General features: G+C 43.4%; 1 protein-coding gene across 1 annotated transcript; it reads right to left on the bottom strand.

The window, feature by feature from the left end:
* Positions 1–1,106: 1,106 nt before the first annotated feature.
* LOC139915444 (murinoglobulin-2-like) lies at positions 1,107–20,666 on the bottom strand. Its single transcript, XM_071904082.2, has 10 exons — positions 20,503–20,666; positions 18,817–18,973; positions 17,412–17,486; positions 16,820–16,948; positions 16,338–16,550; positions 2,477–2,601; positions 2,167–2,257; positions 1,985–2,053; positions 1,797–1,902; positions 1,107–1,162 (listed from the first exon to the last, which is right to left on the bottom strand). The coding sequence occupies exons 1-10, from the start codon at positions 20,664–20,666 to the stop codon at positions 1,107–1,109; spliced, it is 1,185 nt and encodes a 394-aa protein (XP_071760183.2).
* Positions 20,667–21,055: the final 389 nt, after the last annotated feature.

Below are 21,055 nucleotides of genomic sequence, written 5' to 3'. Positions count from 1 at the left end.
TTTTATGAAGAACATTTGTGTGCTTGCTCCAATTTGAAAAGGTAGAACTAATTAGAGTTGGCCTGATTCCAGACTCCTGAATTCGCGTCCCACCCACTCTTCAGATTTGGTCAAGCGATTCAGAGTCTGGTGTGACATTCATGCTTCTTTTTCGAATTTAAATCATGTTTTCTGCCACAGCTTGATTATGGTGATACCATTTGTAAATTTGCCTCTCCATCTACTTTGTTAAAACTTGACTCACTATGCCATGCTGCTCTGAGATGCATTACAAACCTAGGTTACAGGACCCATCATTGTATACGGTGGATGGACATCACTAGCTACATGTCGGATGCAACACTGTTAAGGCCATCCTTGGCAAATTGCCTATGTATATTAACTCTATTCTATTGACATCCACATGGGACAATTTTAGATAAATTAGATGGCTCTATTATAAGATACCAAGTGTTTGTATAGAACGTGCCAAGAAGAGTTAATCTTACTTTGGTCCATGGGCCTGGAATCAGCTGCAGAACACTCTTAAACATACCATTTCCCCCCAAAAAGCTTGAACTCTTGATTATATTTTATTTTTATTACATTTTGAAATAATTTTTATTACATAAAGCATAGGTCTAGTTTTGCTTTTGATAACCACATGCATAAACTCCATTAAATTGCACTACTGCACTAACAATCAAACACAATTTAACTACTATGCATACTGCACATGTGAACATACATGTACACAAACAGGCATGGAGGTACACAAGGTACACATATCTTTAATAATATGCAGGTCTATTTTGAATTTTATTGGAATCAGTGCAAACTTGCAATCTGAGTGGTGACCCCACATTTCTCTTCAAGCTCCTGCAACTGAAAGAAAAAACTATATTGTAAATATTTAACTCAATAGCTGATTAATTCATTATCCCTTGCGTTCAGCTAAAAAAGTTTCGCTTGTCAGATAGTCTTAGGATAACTGTCTGAAGACATAATTATCCTAAGACTCTTCTATCCTATGATGGCTAGGCCACATTGTCATCAAATCGTTCAATTTTTTTGTGTCAAAAGAATTTTGTAACACATTTCTTTAATGTCAGTACTACTGTATGTTATTATAGATTGTTACCTGCAGCACAAGGGTAGATGCATTCGGTCTCAGCCTGGTCACCTGAGAGGAAGGAGTAGAATTGTTAAACTAGAGAGAGAGAGAGAGAGAGAGAGAGAGAGAGAGAGAGAGAGAGAGAGAGAGAGAGAGAGAGAGAGAGAGAGAGAGAGAGAGAGAGAGAGAGAGAGAGAGAGAGAGAGAGAGAGAGAGAGAGAGACTGAACAGGCAAAGCTCCTGCAAGTCCCAAAAACTGGAATATGCTGTTTGTGGTTGTTGTAAAAAGTGACATCATCTAGAAAAAGGATTTAAAAGAATATATTTTTTTATGAATCATGACACGTAGATATTTTGGCAGCATTTGTGAATGTTAAAAATGTTTAGGATTTGCTCCATTTGAATAAATGAAAGATTTTCTCTGATTTGCAGCTTGATTTGTGGAATACTTTGTTTAGGAAGCTGTCTGAAACACTTCCCTCTAAAACAAATTGCAGCCTCTTAAGTATTTGAAAATTAATTAATTCATTCATTCATTCTAGAGTCTATCCCAGCATACATTACATCAAAGCAAGGAATAGACATTACTATTTTGATGATTTTTCATTTTACTATGCAGCCTTACAAGGGAGCATAGTCTGCCAGTGTGTAATGTAGTAAATGGGTTTATGGCTTTGTGTAGGAGCATTGTGTATCTATTTACTTGTCTGGTAGTAGTCATAGATCTTGACCACTGCTGCCTTCAGGTTCTGCACTGGGAGCTCCTGCACAAGCTCTAAGCTGTAGTTGATGGGTATTCCAGACGGTACCTGTTGGCAGAAACATAGATGAATGATCAGCGACAGATTTGGAGGACATCATCTGATATTCATCGCTGTGAATTCCTCTCACCTCCTGTATGTAAAGGAGAACACGATCTTCTTTCTGGTCGACACGATCCACCAGCAGGGCGCGCTTGAGCTGTAAAGAAGTAATATTCAGCTGGGTTATCTGTGTATCCTGTCACCATAACATCTAAGAATGATGCAGTGACAAAACTTCCCATTCAGGTGAAAGACACTCCAATAACTCACCTTTTTATAAGACTCTAGGTCTGGGACAAATCCAGAGAGCATTTTCATATCCAGGATCACCATGTTTGTCATGGCCTCTTTTCCAGTATATCTGTAGTAGAACCATAAAGGTTTGATATTGTACACAGCACTATTTTACTTTGTATGTTTAAAATAACCTACAACATAGCATAAAATGTCTGTTGTAAACAACTTCCCCATGTATCACCAATCACTTAGTGCTATCTAAAAGAGCAGACATGCTGGATGCAGAAGAATTGCAGTATTCATCTATCATTGCTGTAGTCTAGACCTTATGGTTGATCCTTACTGGAATGTTATTTTCAGTGTGAGTTTAGGTCTCAGAGAGTTGCTGGTGCAGTCCGCCTCTACTTTGACCAGGATGCTGAAAGTGGAGTCATCAGTAGGAGTCGGGACGTTGTAGCGAAGAGCCATCTGGGAAATTAATACACAAGGATGCTTTCAATAGTCATGAAAAGTAAGTAAATATTTTCTGGAGGAAGTTATATTAAGTCGACATTGGCTACGTTTAGATACACAGAGAATTCCCATCTTAACCCAGTTATTCCAGTAACCTTGTTTTGGGTTGATGCACGCAAACATCATAACTGGGTTAGAATAACCTGATAAGTTTATAGTCTGATGATGAGAAACCTGGTTAAGATTCCTGGCTTACTCCCATATTAAACATATAATACATACATATAAACATACAAGCACCTTACTGCTTTCACTTTTGTTTTTCACTGTGTGTAAACTGCCTCTCAAAACCCATCCCTACGTCCCCGTCAAGAGAGGTGGAAACAGATAAAGCTGACCAACAGGGCTCTGGTGAAACTTCATAGGCCAATCGCCTATGAAGTGGATACTAATGATTACAGAAACATTGATGAAAAGAAAGAAACCCCATAACCTAGGATCCAAAGACTCATCAGGCATACATGCTAAAGAGACAATGAAGACTCATGCTGAAAACCACACGGAGAGGGTGCGTCGGAATCTTCCATCCCCTAGGCAAACCACTAACATCGCATCCTGGAATGTCAGGACCATGTACACAGGAGGGAAGACGTCAGTTATAGCAGACAAGATGAGGAGATACAAGATCTCTCTCCTGGGATTGAGAAACCAGGTGGCTTCAAGCAGGAGAAGTCAAGCTGGCCAATGGCGAGTCCATATTATACTCTGGACACCCAGATGAACAGACGGCACACACGGAGAGAATGGGACTCATGCTCTACAAAGATGCACAGAGGGCCCTCATCAGTTGGGAGCTCATCAACTCCAGGATCACCGCAAGATTTCTAACCACCCAGAACAGAATCAACCTCCAAGTTGTCCAATGCTATGCACCCACCAACGACACTGATGAGGAATTGAAGGACCACTTCTACAACCAGTTATAACAGATACTCCACAGGGCTCTACAGTGCAAGTATTTCACTCGCATTTGCCCCTAAAAATAGATATGTGCGAACCGGAAAAATAATTTACGAGCACAGTGTGCGAGTAAAGATTACAACCTACCGTAATCTTTTTTTCCCCCCGCTGCTAAAGTCCCACATTCCACAAGCCGCAATGCGCCAACCACAGTAGAGTTTTCTATGATGACGCAGCCGGTGTCAAGTGAGAGAAAGGTGAACAAAAAAGTATCGGTACGATAGGCTATAAGTTAATGTGCAGACATCGCTAAAAATGAAGCCCATTCATTTTTATTTTGAGCGAAAAAGAGACGAGGAGAAAGAAGAATCCGGCGAGGGGGATTCGCAAGGTTCAACTAACGAGGCTTCTTCGCAAGGTTTACCTGAGGCGGCTAACGTTAACATGGCGGCTAGTAACGACAGGGCGGCTGAGAACAACGTTAGCGAAGCTACCGTGACCCCCGCTGTCACTTCAACGTCCACTGGAGCCGGCGGAGGGAGAACATATAGATTTAATGCGAATTGGCTCAAAATGTTCCCATGGCTAGAGTTTGAAAACAACGTCATGTTCTGAAGCAGCACATGGAGGCAGCCATCAAGATATCTCAAGATGGCGCTGCGACCAGTCGCCACGGTGTGTTGGTGTGCTCTTTTTTGTTTATTTTTAGTGTTTAATTCTGTTTATTGTGATTCCACTCGGACTATCTATACGAGGGACCAGATACTAAACATCAGGGACTCGACAACATCGGATTTATGTCCCAATTTTCTCGCCTCATCCGTGGATTTACAGGACATTTTGGTCAAAGGCGCTCTAGCCCTTGGCCAAGCGGTGTTGCGGAGACGGAGACGGAGACGGAGAGGCAAGCGCGCCGGGGCCCTAGTGCGCTTCAGGGAGAGAGGATTACGCACGCCTCTACCGGGAATACTCCTCTCAAATGTCCGCTCACTGTGCAACAAAATGGACGAATTGCGTCTTCTTATCAGGACACATAGAGACTTTTCTCTCTCTTCTGTTCTGTGTTTTACGGAATCGTGGCTGTGTGATTCTACACCGGACTCCGCTGTACAACTACCCGGCTTCCAGCTCTTACGCGCGGACCGCGACCCGAAGCTTTCACACAAAACAAAAGGTGGAGGGATCTGTTTCTATATAAACCAAGACTGGTGCAACGATGTGAAAGTGATTTCACAAACTTGTTCTCCTGACCTGGAATCTTTTCTCATCACCTGCAGGCCGTTTTATTCTCCCCGTGAATTCACTTCCTTTATACTGGCTGGCGTTTACATCCCCCCGCAAGCCGACGTGCAAGAGGCTTAACGCCAACTTGCCGAACAAATATTGGGAGTGGAGAGAGGGAACCCGTACTCCCCAGTTATTGTCCTCGGGGACTTTAACAAGGGCAACTTAACCCACGAACTCCCCAAATACAAACAGTTAATTAAATGCCCGACCAGGGAGGAGAAGACCCTGGATCATTGTTACAGCACTATCAGCAGAGCTTATCGCGCAGTCCCCCGCGCGGCTCTGGGACTATCTGACCACACTCTTATTCATCTGATCCCAACATACAGGCAGAAACTAAAACTTTCTAAACCTGTTGTGCGGAGAACTAAGAATTGGAACAACAGAGAAGCAGTGGAGGAACTGCGTGACTGCCTGGATAACACAGACTGGGACATTTTCAGGACTGCTTCCAACAGCCTGGACGAATACACAGAGGCTGTGACATCATACATCAGCTTCTGTGAAGACAGCTGTATTCCAACACGCACCAGGGTGAGTTATAACAATGACAAACCCTGGTTCACAGCAAGACTCAGACAGCTGCGTTTGGAGAAGGAGAGGGCTTTCAAGAGTGGAGACAGGGATTGGTTTAGACTGGCTAGATACACGTTTGGCAAGGCGATTAAGGAGGCCAAACGACAGTACTCTAAGAAGCTGGAACAACAAGTCTCTGCCAACGACTCCTTGTCAGTCTGGAAGGGACTACGGGAGATCACAGATTATAAAACCAAATCCCCACACTCTATGAATGACCTCAGACTTGCAAATGACCTGAATGAATTCTACTGTAGATTCGACAGACAATGGAACAGTCCTGACTCTGACCCTCACACCCAGCCCCCCTCAACAGCTTCTACACCTCTTCCTTTCAGCCAGGACAGAGACACCGCCCCCCTCCAGACCCAGACACCCCCAGACAGCCCCTGCCCCCCCCCCTAGCCCCATCACACCTCTCTCCATCCTGGAGAGAGACGTTATCAAGCTCTTTAAACGACAGAACCCCCGCAAGGCAGCTGGACCGGATGCTATCTCACCCTCCACACTGAAGCACTGTGCAGACCAGCTGGCTCCAGTGTTCACGGACATCTTTAACACCTCACTGGACGAATGCATGGTACCTGCCTGCTTCAAAACATCGACCATCATCCCCGTTCCCAAAAAGCCGAGGATCACAGGCCTTAATGACTACAGACCAGTAGCCCTGACCTCTGTGGTAATGAAGACCTTCGAGCGCCTCGTGCTGGCCCACCTCAAGGCCATCACCGACCCCCTCCTCGACCAACTGCAGTTTGCCTACAGAGCCAACAGGTCTGTAGACGACGCAGTCAATATGGGACTCTTCATCACTTCATCCTCCAGCACCTAGACTCCCCCGGCACCTACGCCAGGATCCTGTTTGTGGACTTCAGCTCCGCATTCAACACCATCGCCCCAGCTCTTCTCCAGGACAAACTATCCCAGCTGAACGTGCCTAAGCCCACCTGCAGGTGGATCACTGACTTCCTGACAGACAGGAAGCAGTATGTGCGGATGGGCAAGCTTGTCTCTGAGCCCCGGACCATCAGCACTGGAGCCCCACAAGGCTGTGTGCTCTCTCCTCTACTCTTCTCCCTCTACACCAACAACTGCACCTCTAGCCACCCTTCTGTAAAACTCCTTAAGTTTGCGGACGACACAACCCTCATTGGATTAATCACCAACGGGGATGAGTCCGCCTACAGGAAGGAAGTTGACCACCTGGCTTCCTGGTGCAGCCAGAACAACCTGGAGCTGAATGCTCTGAAAACTGTAGAGATGGTTGCAGACTTCAGGAGGAGCCCAGCCCCAACCGCCCCCCTCACCATGTGTGTCATTCAGATTCCTGGGAACAATAATCTCCCAGGACCTCAGGTGGGAGGAGAACATCACTGCCACCACCAAGAAGGCCCAACAGAGGATGTTCTTCCTGCGGCAGGTGAAGAAACTCAAAATGCCGCAGAAAACAATGGTCCAGTTCTACACGGCCATCATTGAGCCCATCCTCACATCATCGATCACCGTCTGGTACGCTGCCTCCACCGCCAAGGACAGAGGCAAACTGCAGCGGATCATCCGGTCAGCCGAAAAGATCATCGGCTGCAACCTGCCATCTCTACTGGACCTGTACCACTCCAGGACCAGGAAGAGAGCGGGAAAGATCATCGCTGATCCTTCCCATCCCGGTCACCACCTCTTCCAAAGACTTCCATCCGGCAAAAGGTTCCGGTCTATCAAGACCAAAACCTCACGCCACCTGAACAGTTTCTTCCCCATGGCAGTGGGGCTCACAAACAAGCCCCCCTGCCTCTCACTGACTCTCTACCTCTCATATATATACAATGCTTGTATATATGTTGTTAATATTTTGTTAATATTTTGTTAATATTTTGATATTTCTTGTATTTGCTATATTTATGTACCTATGCACCAACCACACCAAGTCACTTTCCTTGTATGTGCAAACATACTCGGCATAATAAAAGAATTCTGATTCTGATTCTGATTCTGATCAACATCAGCGTGGATGATCTCAAAGCCAGGTTTGGTGGTTTGCTGAAGGATGAGGGTGTCCAGACCCCAGTGGAGTCTTTCAGAGTGCTAAACCCTGACACATGGCCAGAAGACCAGGCCAGCCTTCTCACCTTTGGTGATGATGGTGTGGCAGACCTGGTGAGGCATTTCAAGGAGCCTCTAGAGAGGTAAGAATTTATTTGACACTGCATTGCCATATGAGACAATGTTATGTTTGCATATTTTGCAAACTCACTTGCTCTGTTCAATCCTACAGATCGGGGTGCAACATGGCTGCGATCCAGGATGAGTGGCAGGGGCTGAAAATCCTGGTCAGCCACAATTTCAAGGACAAGTCCTACAGTGGCCTGTGGACCCCTACAGGCACGATTACAAGGTAGGCCAACAGTACTGAGTGGTTATGTATGGTATCCTTCTATGGTTGGTTTTGATAAGTTAATGGTAAGAGTTTAAATGAAATTGAAAGATATCATCTTTTCCCTAGATCATACTGGAGTTGGTGCAGCTTATGCTGGTGCTGCCCATTTCAGCCGCCCAGTGTGAGCGATAGGGCTGTGCAAAAAAATCGATACAGCTGAGTATTGCAATATTTTTTTTCCACGATACTGTATCGATTTTCCAGCCCCTCATATCGATACATTAAAAAAAATTATTCATGTTTTAAACGGATTTAAAATCCCTTTGAATTAAATAGTTTTGACTCAATTTGTCCGCTGAGTTATCAATATAATGTGATGTAGTTACATATTAGACTACCCAGGTGCAGGGCAGGAATTAACGTACACCACGGCCAAACGGCCAGTGCCGTGGATGCCCCGGAGTGTGGCCATAATGCCCCTTCTAAAATTAACTATCCACACGGCCAGTTTGGCATGCCCTGTTTTGAACTCATTTAAAACTACATGCGACACAGCAAATAAACAAACTCACGTTTCCCAGAGTCTCCGTCATCACGCTGGACATCAACAGTAGCGCGAGATTTCTCCCACTCCCGCAAATATATGTGTTAACGTAAACATTAACAGCTAATCATTAATTAAACTGAGAGAGAGAGAGAAGCCATCGCTAACTGCTAAGCTATCGCTAACTGCTAAGCTAGGTAACTAGAAGATCTGAAAAGCGTGTAAACAACTGTGGGATTAGCGAGAAAGTCGCTAAAAGAAGGAGAGAGCTATGAGTGCTTGAGCAGAACTAGTGTAAGTTTAAATGTACAGCGGGTAATTAGCCGCTGTAATGAAGAATACAGCAAAATTAACCGGGTTGAGAGCAGCAAAAACGCTATCAGTAGCAGTAGTCTGCATATGAGGCGTTTATGGAACATCGGTAAATTGTAGCGTCTACCGATAGTCTGCATGAGGCGTTTAGGGGACATCTGTAATTTGTAGCTACAGAAAATAACCTGGGTTACACTTACGTTATCGTGTGTTACTGGACATGTAACTAACTTTGCAGTCTGAGCCATCTTACGTATGTGCTGTATCACACTGCAGCACTTAATTTTTCTATTGGGATATTTATTTTGTTGAGGAAAAAGGACTGAAAAAAGGATTTTAATAACCATTGGTTTTGGCCTTGGTGCCCTACATTTTGGCCGTGATGTCCCAATAAATTTGTATTTATCAAAGTCCAAAGTGGCCTTGCCCTAAAAATGACCAAATGACCCCGCCTGCAGGTGGTACACAGCAAGTTGTATTTTCAGCTCTATTTTTACATTTTCAGTAAATTATGTGGAGTATTGCAATGTATTGCAATATATCGCAATATGTATCGTATCGCAGTGTATCGTGATACAATCGTATCGTGACCCATGTATCGTGATACAATCGTATCGTGACCCATGTATCGTGATACGTATCGTATTGTGACCCATGTATCGTGATACGTATCGTATCGTGAGGTCCTTGCCAATACCCAGCCTTAGTGAGCGAGGCTTCTCTGCGCAGAACCGCATTAAGAATTCGACAAGAAGCTGCCTTGGGGTCTCCACCACTGAAGACCTGATGAGGATCAGCCTGGAGGGGCCTTCTGTCGAGGAGTTCGATCCCACTCCTGCCGTGGACCGCTGGCTGACCTCTAAGCGTGCCAGACAGCCAACATACAAAAGCAGCTGGACAACCGATATCCTTTGCGTCTAGTAGGCATGGGCCAATGTGTGATTTTGGTGGTATGTGCTATTGTGTATTGTGCTATACACAGATGTGTGTCCCTTAGTACACGCGCACACACACACACACACACACGCACGCGCAGTATAAATATGTATGTAATAAATTGTTTGTTAATAAACTCTGTCTTACTTGAACATTTTTCACTGTGCTCCTAAATTTCTTTGTGTGCTCCTACATTTTTTCATTTAGGAGCACATGTACTCCTTGGGAAAAAAGTTAGCGTAGAGCCCTGCTCCAGGCCAGGAAAGACAAAGACATCTTGGTAGTCATGGGCGACATGAATGCAAAGGTTGCAACGAACAACAGTGGATACGAACTGGTAATGGGAAAGCAAGGGCTTGGCAGTATGAACAAAAACGGTGAGAGATTTGCTGACATCTGTGCAGACTACAACCTGGCTATAGGAGGAACAGTCTATCCTCATAAACCCATCCACAAAGCAACTTGGATATCACCTAATCACACTACTGAAAACCAGATTGACCACATCTGCATAAACAGGAAGTTCAGGCATTCCCTCCTTGATGTACGAGTGAAGAGAGGAGCAGACGCTGGGTCAGACTACCACCTACTGACAGCAAAAATACAACTAAAGCTGAAGCGATGTAATAACAGTAGAGGTGGCAGAGTCAAATTCAACATCCAGCTACTCCAGAACATAGGAACAGATTAACTGTATCAGACCACCCTAAAGAACAGGTTTCAAGCCCTGCAAGAAGATGACCAGCAGTCAGTGGAGGAACACTTGAAAAGCCTGAAAAACATCTGGAAGGAGACGTGTGGAAGTAGTGGGGAGCAGGAAAACCAATCACAAACCCTGGTTGTCAACAGAAACACTGATAAGAGTAGGAGAGAGGAGGGCCAAAAAGGAAAAACATGCAAAACACGAGCAAAAAAGGCAGCAGCCCAGAGAGATTATGAGGCAGCAAACAAGGAGGTGAAGAAAAGTGTCAAAGGTGACAAAAGGAACTACATTGAGGACTTGGCACAGCAAGCTGAGGAAGCAGCTGGAAAAAACAACCTTAAAGAACTCTCCCTAACTACTAGGGGTGTTAGAAAATACTGATACTGTTGAGTATCGCGATGCTATCTATCTCAAAATTGTATAGATTTTTTAAAACACTACGGCCTAGATCTACTAACATGTCGCAATTCCCGGCGCAGCGCAAAAGCAATTGCGGGTGGAATTGGTACCACCAGCGCAAGGTATTTATTAAAGTAGGGCACGCAAATGAGCGGAGGCACAGATAATTAATTAGAATTGCGACTACGCTAATATAAGGGCCAAGCAATGCGCACAATAGTCCATTAGCAGCAACGTAATGATGGGAAAAAGAAGCGCAAATGTCTCTCCACTGGAGCTGGAAGTATTGGTGACAGAGAAAACCCCAAAGAGCTGCAAAGAAGAGATGTTTTACCCGCGCAAAAAGTCACTCTGGAACGACACAAAGTGAATGCAGTTGGGCACCAGAAGCGCGATTTAGTGGAGGTAAAAAGCACTGGTATGATATGAGGAGGTGAGCCAAAATGCTTACCACAAATAAAGCCAAAGAGAAGCCTTAATTCCCTTTGGGGAGCAAGTGCAGAAGAGCCTGATTGAGACGCAGGTGCCAGTGTGGGAGGGATGGAGACCTTCTGAAGGTATGGTATAGCTGTCGTGACAGTTATTATGCGCACGTTTTAGCTGCATTGTTTTCATCAAGGCAATGTCGCAGAGACACTGAGGCTTAAATTGTACATTTTTAAGTCAGCATACTCGTTTAAACCCTGCGATATAATGACTGCATGTTATGCTGTGTAGATGATTGTGTCACAACAGATCAACCCATGATTTCAGGCGCAAATGCCCTGTGCACTGGCTTAGTAGATCAGATAACAAGGTTTTAGCACCCGCAATGCAATTTGCACTGGTGCAAACCTTTAGTAGATCCGGCCTTAATCGATTCTTACGGTTACATAAGACATGTTTTTCAAGGTGTTATATCTCTGACCACTAGGCGGCAGCTGCCGTGTTGTAACCTGGTTGTAACCACTCTAAACAGAACCACAGCAACAGCAGGCATAGATACAGTGACCGCCAATGAGTGAAAGCTATGGCTGAATAGGGGTTATGCGCAACTGATTTCCACATTCTGTTAAACAGATTTACTCGTTTCCGGTTCAGTTCCACTTTACCGAAAGCTTGTTGTTTACGCGTGGATATGGCGTTGTTTTATTCACGGTGTCTTCGGGAGCTGCCAAAGATGAGCATTTCCGATGTATATCGTATATGCAGGTTGACCTCCAAGACTCCCACGACCAAACTGGATAAAGGGTTTAAGCTATACGATTCTTCATACATCTGCGACTTTGAGGGTAGCTGTCTACTAGCTACCCTCATAAACCACTACTAATCACGTTGACGTTTCAGGAGTATCAAACAGAGACCGCCTGACTGGGGAAATCGGTATCAGAGCAGCCTGTCACAGGTCTATGAGGAAAAACGAGAAGCCACACAGTTTGAGAGTAGGGATTGCTAGTCTGTTCACATTCAGTTCCAATTCCAGTTTAGGGATCTGATATTAACCAGAATATAATGTGATATTCATCACGCCTCTCAGAATAGGAGTAGGATAATCAGGGATCGTGACTGATACCAATTTTGCCAGTCAGCCTGTTTCTGTTTGATACTGGTGAAAATAAAACGACATTGTGATTATGTAGGCATATATAGCAATCATTAATCAGAAACTTGCTGGGGTGAGACTCTCTTAACAACAGTGTTAGGTAGTGCGCTAGCTAGATAGCTAGCCGGCTAGCTAGTAGACAGCTACCCTCATAGTCGCAGATGTATGAAGAAGCGTATAGCTTAAACCCTTTATCCAGTTTGGATAAACGGCATATCCACACATAGCTGGTACAACAAGAAGCTTTTGGTAAAGTGGAACTAAACTGGAAACGAGTAAATCTGTTTTAACCAACATGATCTCACATAAATACGTGAAATGAACACGAACTCTAAAACGGTGATTTACGTGTTGTGGACACATTATGGGAAAAAAACGTGTCTCCACCACGACCTGAATTACGTTCCTCCACCACGAATTTAAATGGTAACACTTTAAAATAATGAATGTTTATAAGCCCTTTATAAAAAATGAATTACTGATGAATTAATGATGAGTTCACATGGAGTTACACATCAATTCATTATTATCAATCATTTATCAATTATATCTTAATAATTTATAACAAATTAGTACATCATTAGTAATGACATTAGTTAAATCTTTGTACTTGATTTATAAGTCAAGAATACCTTTGCTAATACATTGAACACATTAGAACATATTTTCTATCAGAAACAAAGTTTACTCTTATTACTGAATTAAACAACTCCTCCCTTGCTCTTGCTCCCCCTGTCTCTCTCTCTCTTCTTTCCGCTCTCCAGACCTGCATGGTCCGTGTAATTTTTGGTCTTTGTATTTTCTTTTCAGAAACAAAAATTTAAATAATGAAAAACGGAAAATGACCACAGTCATTTTCCTGGTCAGAAACGGCAGATACAACACTAATAAAGGACTTAATTTTCATTTGTTCCTTTGTGAAAATAGTAAGAAAATAAAAACTGAGAGGAACTGAGAGGCAGCCACTGTTTTTCAGCACCATGCACGCCTGGAAAGCGGAAAGGAGAGAGACAGCTCACTAATAATGGTAAACTTTATTTCTGATAGAAAATATGTTCAAAGACCATTTTACTAATCTGACGTCCTGTCTGGAACAACTCCTACCTTCTTATCCCTGAGTGCTGAGAAAGCTCCAACAAGTTCATCTTACTCCTTATTTTTTCTACAAGCAGGATTTCTATTCTCCCCTGCGCATCTTTCTTCCCTTTCCTCGGAAGTCCACGACACTGTAACTATCGTTTTAGCTGCAGTATACTTTGGACTTCAACCTCACCAGTAAATTAAACCTCATCTGGTGTTAAAATTGCTGGGTTGGAGTATTGGGAGATGGTGAGTGATTCATTGTCAATGTGATACTCACAAAAAGGGTTTTGAGATATATATATTTTTGTTTTCATAAAGGTTTTGTTGTTTATTTTTGAAGATGTATTTTCTTTATTTTTGTCAAACTTTATTTATAGACTTACTTATTTACTATTACGGATTTATGGGTCAAATAATGCCATGCTATTTTATTTCATGACAGTAGGGGCCAGTACCTCTCCAAAGAGTCACTGGGACTGGGAAAGTGCGTGCGGGCACCGATCGCGTCCATAATCCAATAGTTGGAGAAAAGGACAGTCGGTGTGCTGTCTCAATTCCTTTTCCGACTGTTTACAGGTTGGTTGTAACCCAAAAATCACTCAAAATTGATGTAAAAAGTTTATAAGTATTGTGTGTATGTAATGTAGGTTTATTGTTACACTACATGGTTGATAACTAGGTTAAAAATACTGGAATAGTAGCTTTGTGTGCCCTGTAATGGCGGTTTTGCCACGTACTATTTTCTTTGTCCTTTTATATCAGTTGTTGGCTCCTGGGCATTTACATCACTATTATTCTTATTGTGTGTGTGTGTGAGAGAGAGAGAGATGAGAGAGAGAGAGGGAGAGAGAGAGAGAGGGCAAGATGGCGGACGTGACCACGTGAGTGGGACGTCTCGCGAGAGTTCAAGATGGCGGCTGTGACCGCGCAGTTTGAACAAAGGGGCTTTGGAACCAAGATGGGGTTGGAGTTAGGCAGCTAAACCAACACCATCTAATTCTTAGGTAGCAATGAATGTGTAATGAGATGTGGGTGTGTGTATGTGTGTGGTGTTAGTAAGAGAGAGAGAGAGACAGAGAGAATAGAGGGAAGCACTCAGGGTAAACCTAGAGATTCTACTCGCCGTCTAGAGACACAACAATAGCCTTTTACCACACAGGAACTCGGGGTACGACTTGGAAGTGGTACACCGGGTTACTGGTCTTTGAACTGGTAAAATGCAGTATATTGGCTCTCTACGGTGGCTATTAACACAGATGTAAGCTCAGTGGCATGCAATTGAACACAATCAGCTTTACGTTAACACAATCAAATCAAGCAGCAAGCATAATGATTGAGGTATCTTCACACAGCATAATATGGACGCGGCGGTCCGATGCGCTTCCCAATAAACACAATTATAGCTTCTGATCAGTCAAGCTTATTTAACACACCTATTCAAGTCTGTGCCCAGAACCAAAGCCTCTTACCTGGGAAATCACTCTCGAGTGATTGATGTGTGTTTCAGTCCATCTTATCGATCCAGTGGGTTCTCCCAGGCGGGTCGGCGGAACAGTTATCTCTCCGTGCACGGAACAACGGCCAGCTGGCTTTCCTCGTAGGCAGCGAAGATGTCAACCAAGAGTCGACTTGATTGAAGAAACGTATCCTTACGTCGTCTTCTTGGAGGGAAGGAGTGCCCTTAGCTGTATTCTCTTCCAGTCCACTTCTGCAGGTCTGCTACACGCACCGGTTACTCATACAGTGCGTGTAAGGAGTTAGAATGCCGGGTACACAAACAGCTAGTCTAATCCTTCTGGATCCAACAGTGTTACAGCTAACACTAAACAGTCTGGGCTCGTCCAGCGAGTTGAAGACTGTGCCTCGGCTAAACAAAAGAACAGTTCGAACGTTTTCAAGTACCACCTTGTTAGCAATGAAAGTCACAAGAAAGGGGCTTGGAATTTAGGTGACTCTGGGTTTTTATACTCTTAGTGACGTCATGGTGACATCACTGGGCTTGTCTGAGTCTTGTCCAATGAGAGACTGGAGTTTAGATTCAAACCAGTTCACACCTAAGTGTGAATTCCAGGGCCTGCTGGAATCTATTGTTTGAGGCTTTTAGGTTTCCAGGTAGGCCACAGATTTAGGCTTTTAGTTTTACAAGTAGGCCTTTCCTTTGTTTAACCACATGGCCTGGCCCAACAACGTGAACCATGACGCGCCCGCGGCGGAGCGCTATTGTGTGTTGAAGCCAGTACACATTTTGTCTGCAGTGTAGAATCTTCTGTTTTTTATCTCAGCTTGGTTCAGTAGAGCACTTTTTGTTGGGATCTAGCAGCACTTGGTGAGCTATTTGTTTGTTACTGTGCTCATTACTGAAATCCAGTCTTCTGCCTCCAAACCCAGTAAACTGTTTTCCACCTTCTCCTCCAGGTGGATGACATCAGCTGTTCCTTCCATCATCCGGCCACTAACAATACTATTCCTTACTCCAAACCTGCTTCTCTGCCCCATGTCCCTGGGCTTGCTTCCTTGTCTACCCTCTCCCCAGAAGATGTCCTCACACTTGTCAGGTCTAACCGAGCCACCATCTGCCCCCTTGATCCTATCCCTTCCACTCTTCTCCAAACCATCTCCACCGACATCACTCTCTTCCTCACTGCCCTTATCAATTCCTCCCAGTCCTCGGGCCTTGTTCCGGCTGCTCTAAAGACTGCCAGAGTCAAGCCTCTTCTTAAGAAACCCTCCCTTAACCCTGCTGCTATCCAGAACTATAGACCTGTATCTCTTCTCATGATTTTATTTTGAGAGAAACTGTTACAACCTGATGGCTTGCACGTTTGTAGTATCATGATATATCACAATGAATTGAATTGTGACACATGTATAGAGTGAGTAAGACCTTAACCAGAGTATGGCCAATGTGTATCTCTATGCTTGTAAACATAGTCAATGATATCATCAGAAGGAACAATGAACCAATTTTAGGAGAGTTACGAGCTCGTCCACTGACCTGCATTGAGGCACATGCAGTACCCTTCACCTCCAGGCTGTACTTTCCTGTCACATCCTGCAGCGCCCTCTCCTGGTAGAGCAGCTTGTTGCTCTGGTTCACATCAAATGTCAGCTGGCCGCTGGGAGACTGGACTGTCACTGTGCTTGAACCATCTGGACTGAACACCAGAGTAGAGTAGAGAGCCAGGGCCTCAAGAGCCACCACTGTGTCCTACAACACACAAACCCAGTTCCACCTCAACAATAGCAAACAAATTTATACATACTTGACAAACATATTAATTTACATATGTTTATGTATAAAGCACGTTTCATATTTAATAATCCATATTTAAGTATTAAATGTTTATTTTTTTTGCCAGTTAGCTAACTTGTGCTCTGATAAACTGTGGTTCTTTAGCTCCGCCCCTTAAGAATTAACTCAACCGAAAGAAATGTTTATAGAACTAAAATTCCAGTCTGCCGCTGTTTAATCTGTACCTGTGTAGAGGAGAAACCTCCATAGGAGTTCTGCTGGCTGGCCAGCCACCTGACGATGCGGGAGGCGTAGCCCAGGTCTTCAGTAGTAGGGGAGGCACTGAGTTTGGCCAGACCCTCAGGCAAGACAAGCTGCTATTCACCACAGTATGCTTTAACAGATAAATCATGTTTTGATCAGTACTTGAACCCTTGTAATAATTCTACTTTCAAGAGGTGAAATTATTTCATATACCTTAACAGAGCAAGTGACAGATGTCTGCAATCATAGGTAAAAAGAAACCAACATGAACTCACACTTATAAAACTTGATGAAATTCAAAAGAGGCCAAGTGATGCAAAAATGTACCGACATCTATTTACATGAGGTGCAAATGTAACAAAAAGTGTCAAAAGCGCACTTTTTTCATTTTTTGCTTTTTTTGTGCCTTTTTCAGCTCTGGTAAATAAATCTCAGTCCTTTTGCATTAGTTGGTCTCTTTTGGATTTCTTTCATTTTCATCAGTGTGCGAGTTCTTAACAGGAAATTCCTTTCAATCTTGCAGCTGGGTGTGAAAACAGCATGAGATAGTTGTACTGGAAAGAGTATACTCACAGATGCTGACATATTCATCTCCAACAAGGCAGTAGTGATGTAAGCACTGAGAGTCACTTCATCTAACACTCCACCCTGTAGAGAGCAAACATCATGTGTTCATTGTAATGACGATTTTACCTCCAACGTCCAGGGTGGAATTATAGATAGCAATCTTCAGTATCTAATTACAGCAGTAAACAATGAACTACATATGTTTTTAGAATGGTTCAACAAATTGTCTTTGAAGGTAAAAAAAACACTTTTTTTTACATGTTTTACATTTACATATTAAAGTTTTTAATATTCAATTGTTGAAAAACCAAAATAAGTGCCAAAAACATTGAGGTGATGATTGATGATAATACCATTTATGTAACTTCCTTATCTAGATTTTAAGCATTTTTAAGCATTTTAATTGATGACATACTGTGCAGGAAACCCCATATTAAAGAGACTACTGAGATTACATCCAAAATTGCCAGAAATACTGGTATCGTAAGTAAAATTCAAAAAAACAACTCAGATGTTGTACTGTTCCATGATTTATCCTTACATTAATTACTGTAGCGTTATTTGGGCCAGCACCCATTCTACCAAGCTGAAACTTATCTATCTCCTTCAAAAACGCTGCGTTCGAATCATTTCACATGCAAGTTACTCAGCTCGCTCGCAACCGCTCTTTAAGAAAATAGCTACACTCAGCATCTTTTAAGTGAATTTCCACAATTTGCACAATTTGTCTTCAAAGCAATTCATCATCAGCTTCCCCCCATGTTCAACAGCTTTGTCAGAAGAAGTTAGGAAAATCATAGTTATAATAAAAGATGTAAGAGACAACTTCAGCTGCCCCTTACTCGAAAAAACAATGTCTCAATTAAGTCTTCATTTCAGAGGAGCCAAAGTTTTCAATCAACTCCCTCCTCATTTCTTTCACCTTTCACCAAATATGTTTTAAAAAAAACTGTTCAACAGTACTAACTTAACAATTATCATGCTTACTGAGCTATCAAACTGCTGTTTCTTGTTTGTGTATAATTAATCGCATACTCTTTTACTGTTTTTTCTTTCTATTTGCTGCCCTCTCTCTTTATTCCTTTGTTTTTCTGCACTTCTGCTTGTTTCTTTTTCCTTTTCTGTTTCTTCTTCATATTCATTTACCATCGTTTATGTAATTATTTGTTTATTTTAATTCTTGTAATTATGTATGATGTTTCTTTTTTTGACAGAGGCACTTGATGCCTCTCGGGGTTTCTTTAGTTTTCCTTGCACATTCTCATAATGATTATGATCACAAAAAGAAATTTAAAAAAAATAAACGTCACTCAATGAAAATTATTATTTCTACTCCAAGTCTGATCAGTGTGTGCATTTGGTCAGCATCAGTCATGTTCATACAAACTCAATAGAGACGTTTCCCCCCTACCTTCATCCTGTTGTTAAAGAGTTTTCCAGACTGTTGGAAACAGCCATTGCTTTGTTGTTTACTCTCCAGCCAAGTCTTTGACTGTTCAATTATTGTTGGGTCAATGTAGATGAAAGACTTTGCTTTCACAAAGGATCTCAGCACAAAAGCAGTCAACCTGAGGACAGGCAAAACATGATTAGACATTCACTGACAAAATAAACAAGCACAGATCCTCTGCAGGCCCACGGCACGTGTTCAATTCGATGCAATGTATTGAAGCATTGCCACACGGCTACTGGTTAAATTACCTGATTACCTGATAATTAGAACTTCCTGGAGAACTTCCTGGTCACTGGGGTGGTCAGATGCTTGCTGCTTTGCTCCTGCTTTTTTTTTTTTGAATTTCTGCTCTATTTCACCTTTTTTTCCTCACATCGGCTGCTAATTTCTGGCTTAATGACAACTACTGAGATGGATCATCTGATCTACTGACAGCTAAAGTTGCCACAGGTAGAGATCTACTACTTTTAAACCTTCGGAGAATACTACAAGCTGAACTACTGGTGTGACCTGCTAGCAGCCTGCTAGCAATACTAACATTATTAGCCTGTAGTGGCCGTGGATTTCTATGATGCCTCACGGTCCCAGCGTCTCGAATCCATCAAAACCCACGACGGACTCATTATGCCAAAACTGTCGGAAATATCTACAGGAAATCGCTGTGCTCCAGGCAAAGATTTTTACACTGGAAGCTGAGAAAGGACTACATGAGACACTCCCCATAGCAACCTGTGGTAAGACGGCTAAGTCTGGGGATAACCAGAATGCTACCACTAATCAAAACGTAATGCTAAACCTAGATGATGCGGTGTCTTTCCCATAACTTGCTAAAGTGGGACCCGAACAGACTGATTCCACTGCCACCTGGCATACACTTGGTGCTAAGCCAAAACGCATACACAGAATGAGAAAAACGAATGATAACGTTACAAGGGGAAATACAACATCGCCAGATATATGGCTCAAAAATAGATATCAACCACTGTCTGAACTAAGTGAGAACGAGCTGGAAAGTACTTTTATGAATGGGAAACTGGGAAGAAATAATGATTTCGTTCACAAGGGGAAACGTGGAATTAACACCGGCACACAGAAGGAGCACAAGGCCCACGGAGACAAAGAATCTGGGCCAGAGGTGAAGGAGAAAGATATACTCCTTGTGGGAGACGGTGCTATCAGCGCTGTGAACAATGAAAGGATCATCGCATGCAGCTATCCAAGTGCCATGGTCAGTGATATAACTGGACTTTTCTCCCAGGTACTGTCTAACCACCCAGGAATCAAACAAGTTATTGTACATGTGGGAGCTGTTGACACCAGCAAAGGGGAATCAGAACTGCTAAAACAAGATTTCTCTAAACTTTTTAACAGACTTGATGAGCTAAAAATGCAATAATTTATCAGTGGGCCTCTTCCAACCATTGACAGAAAGATAAATAAATTCAGCCGCCTACTTGCACTGAATACGTGGCTCTCTAATGCCTGTGAGTCTCAAGGGATACATTTCATTGATAACTTCAACCTGTTTTGGGAACGTGATGATCTCTTCAAAGGAAAGGGTCCCCACCTAAATGGACGTGGACTTAGACGGCTGACAGACAATTTTCTACACTGCCTGAGGCACCAAACAACTTCCTGCCCTACTCTCCACCAGCGAAAGGCTCCTCCACAGAAAGAGTGCCAGCTCCAGGGTGACAACAGTGACCCTGCTCCACCTGCCCTCCCTGTGGATCCCCCTTCCACACTCCCCCCACCTCTGCCCTGGACTTCTCCACCTCTATCTCCACTCCCCTCTGACTCTCCAGCATCCACTCCCTCCCCTGTCTCTCCTCTTAGGTTCACAAGCCAGATGGAGGACTTGGTGAAGTCTGGGATCCCACTCATCCCCAGCATGGCCAGCCCCCCCCCCCCAAAGCCCCCCAGGCGCACTGCCCTCCCCTCCTCAACCCCCCGAGTTCAACCACCTTCACCCACACTACTGGCCTCTAAGGCCTTGAACAGCACGTGAACGGCTGCTATCAGTGTCGGCAGCAACTAGGACACCCTGGGCCTCTGCTGTTCCAGAACTGTTATTCATAAATTATCCTATAGCAAGCTGAGACCCTGGGAGAGAACAACCTTCCCAAATACACTAGCCACAGTGTCAAGACAAAGATTAGATAAGCGGGTCACAGTAAAATCTTCCAATCCTACAAAT

This window comes from Centroberyx gerrardi, chromosome 6, assembly GCF_048128805.1.
Source record: "Centroberyx gerrardi isolate f3 chromosome 6, fCenGer3.hap1.cur.20231027, whole genome shotgun sequence".
Taxonomy (NCBI): Eukaryota; Metazoa; Chordata; class Actinopteri; order Beryciformes; family Berycidae; genus Centroberyx; species Centroberyx gerrardi.
This window is presented reverse-complemented; position numbering and strand designations above follow the sequence as displayed.

What these genes read in the sequence shown, in the direction of transcription:
- LOC139915444 (XM_071904082.2), bottom strand. Translation starts at nt 20,666, where the DNA reads ATGCTGGAGAGTCAGAGGGGAGTGGAGATAGAGGTGGAGAAGTCCAGG. An exon ending in AGATGAATATGTCAGCATCT is followed by an intron (nt 16,949 to 17,411) that starts GTGAGTATACTC and finishes GGTGAATAGCAG; the next exon opens with CTTGTCTTGCCTGAGGGTCT. An exon ending in CTGCATGTGCCTCAATGCAG is followed by an intron (nt 2,602 to 16,337) that starts GTCAGTGGACGA and finishes TTAATTTCCCAG; the next exon opens with ATGGCTCTTCGCTACAACGT.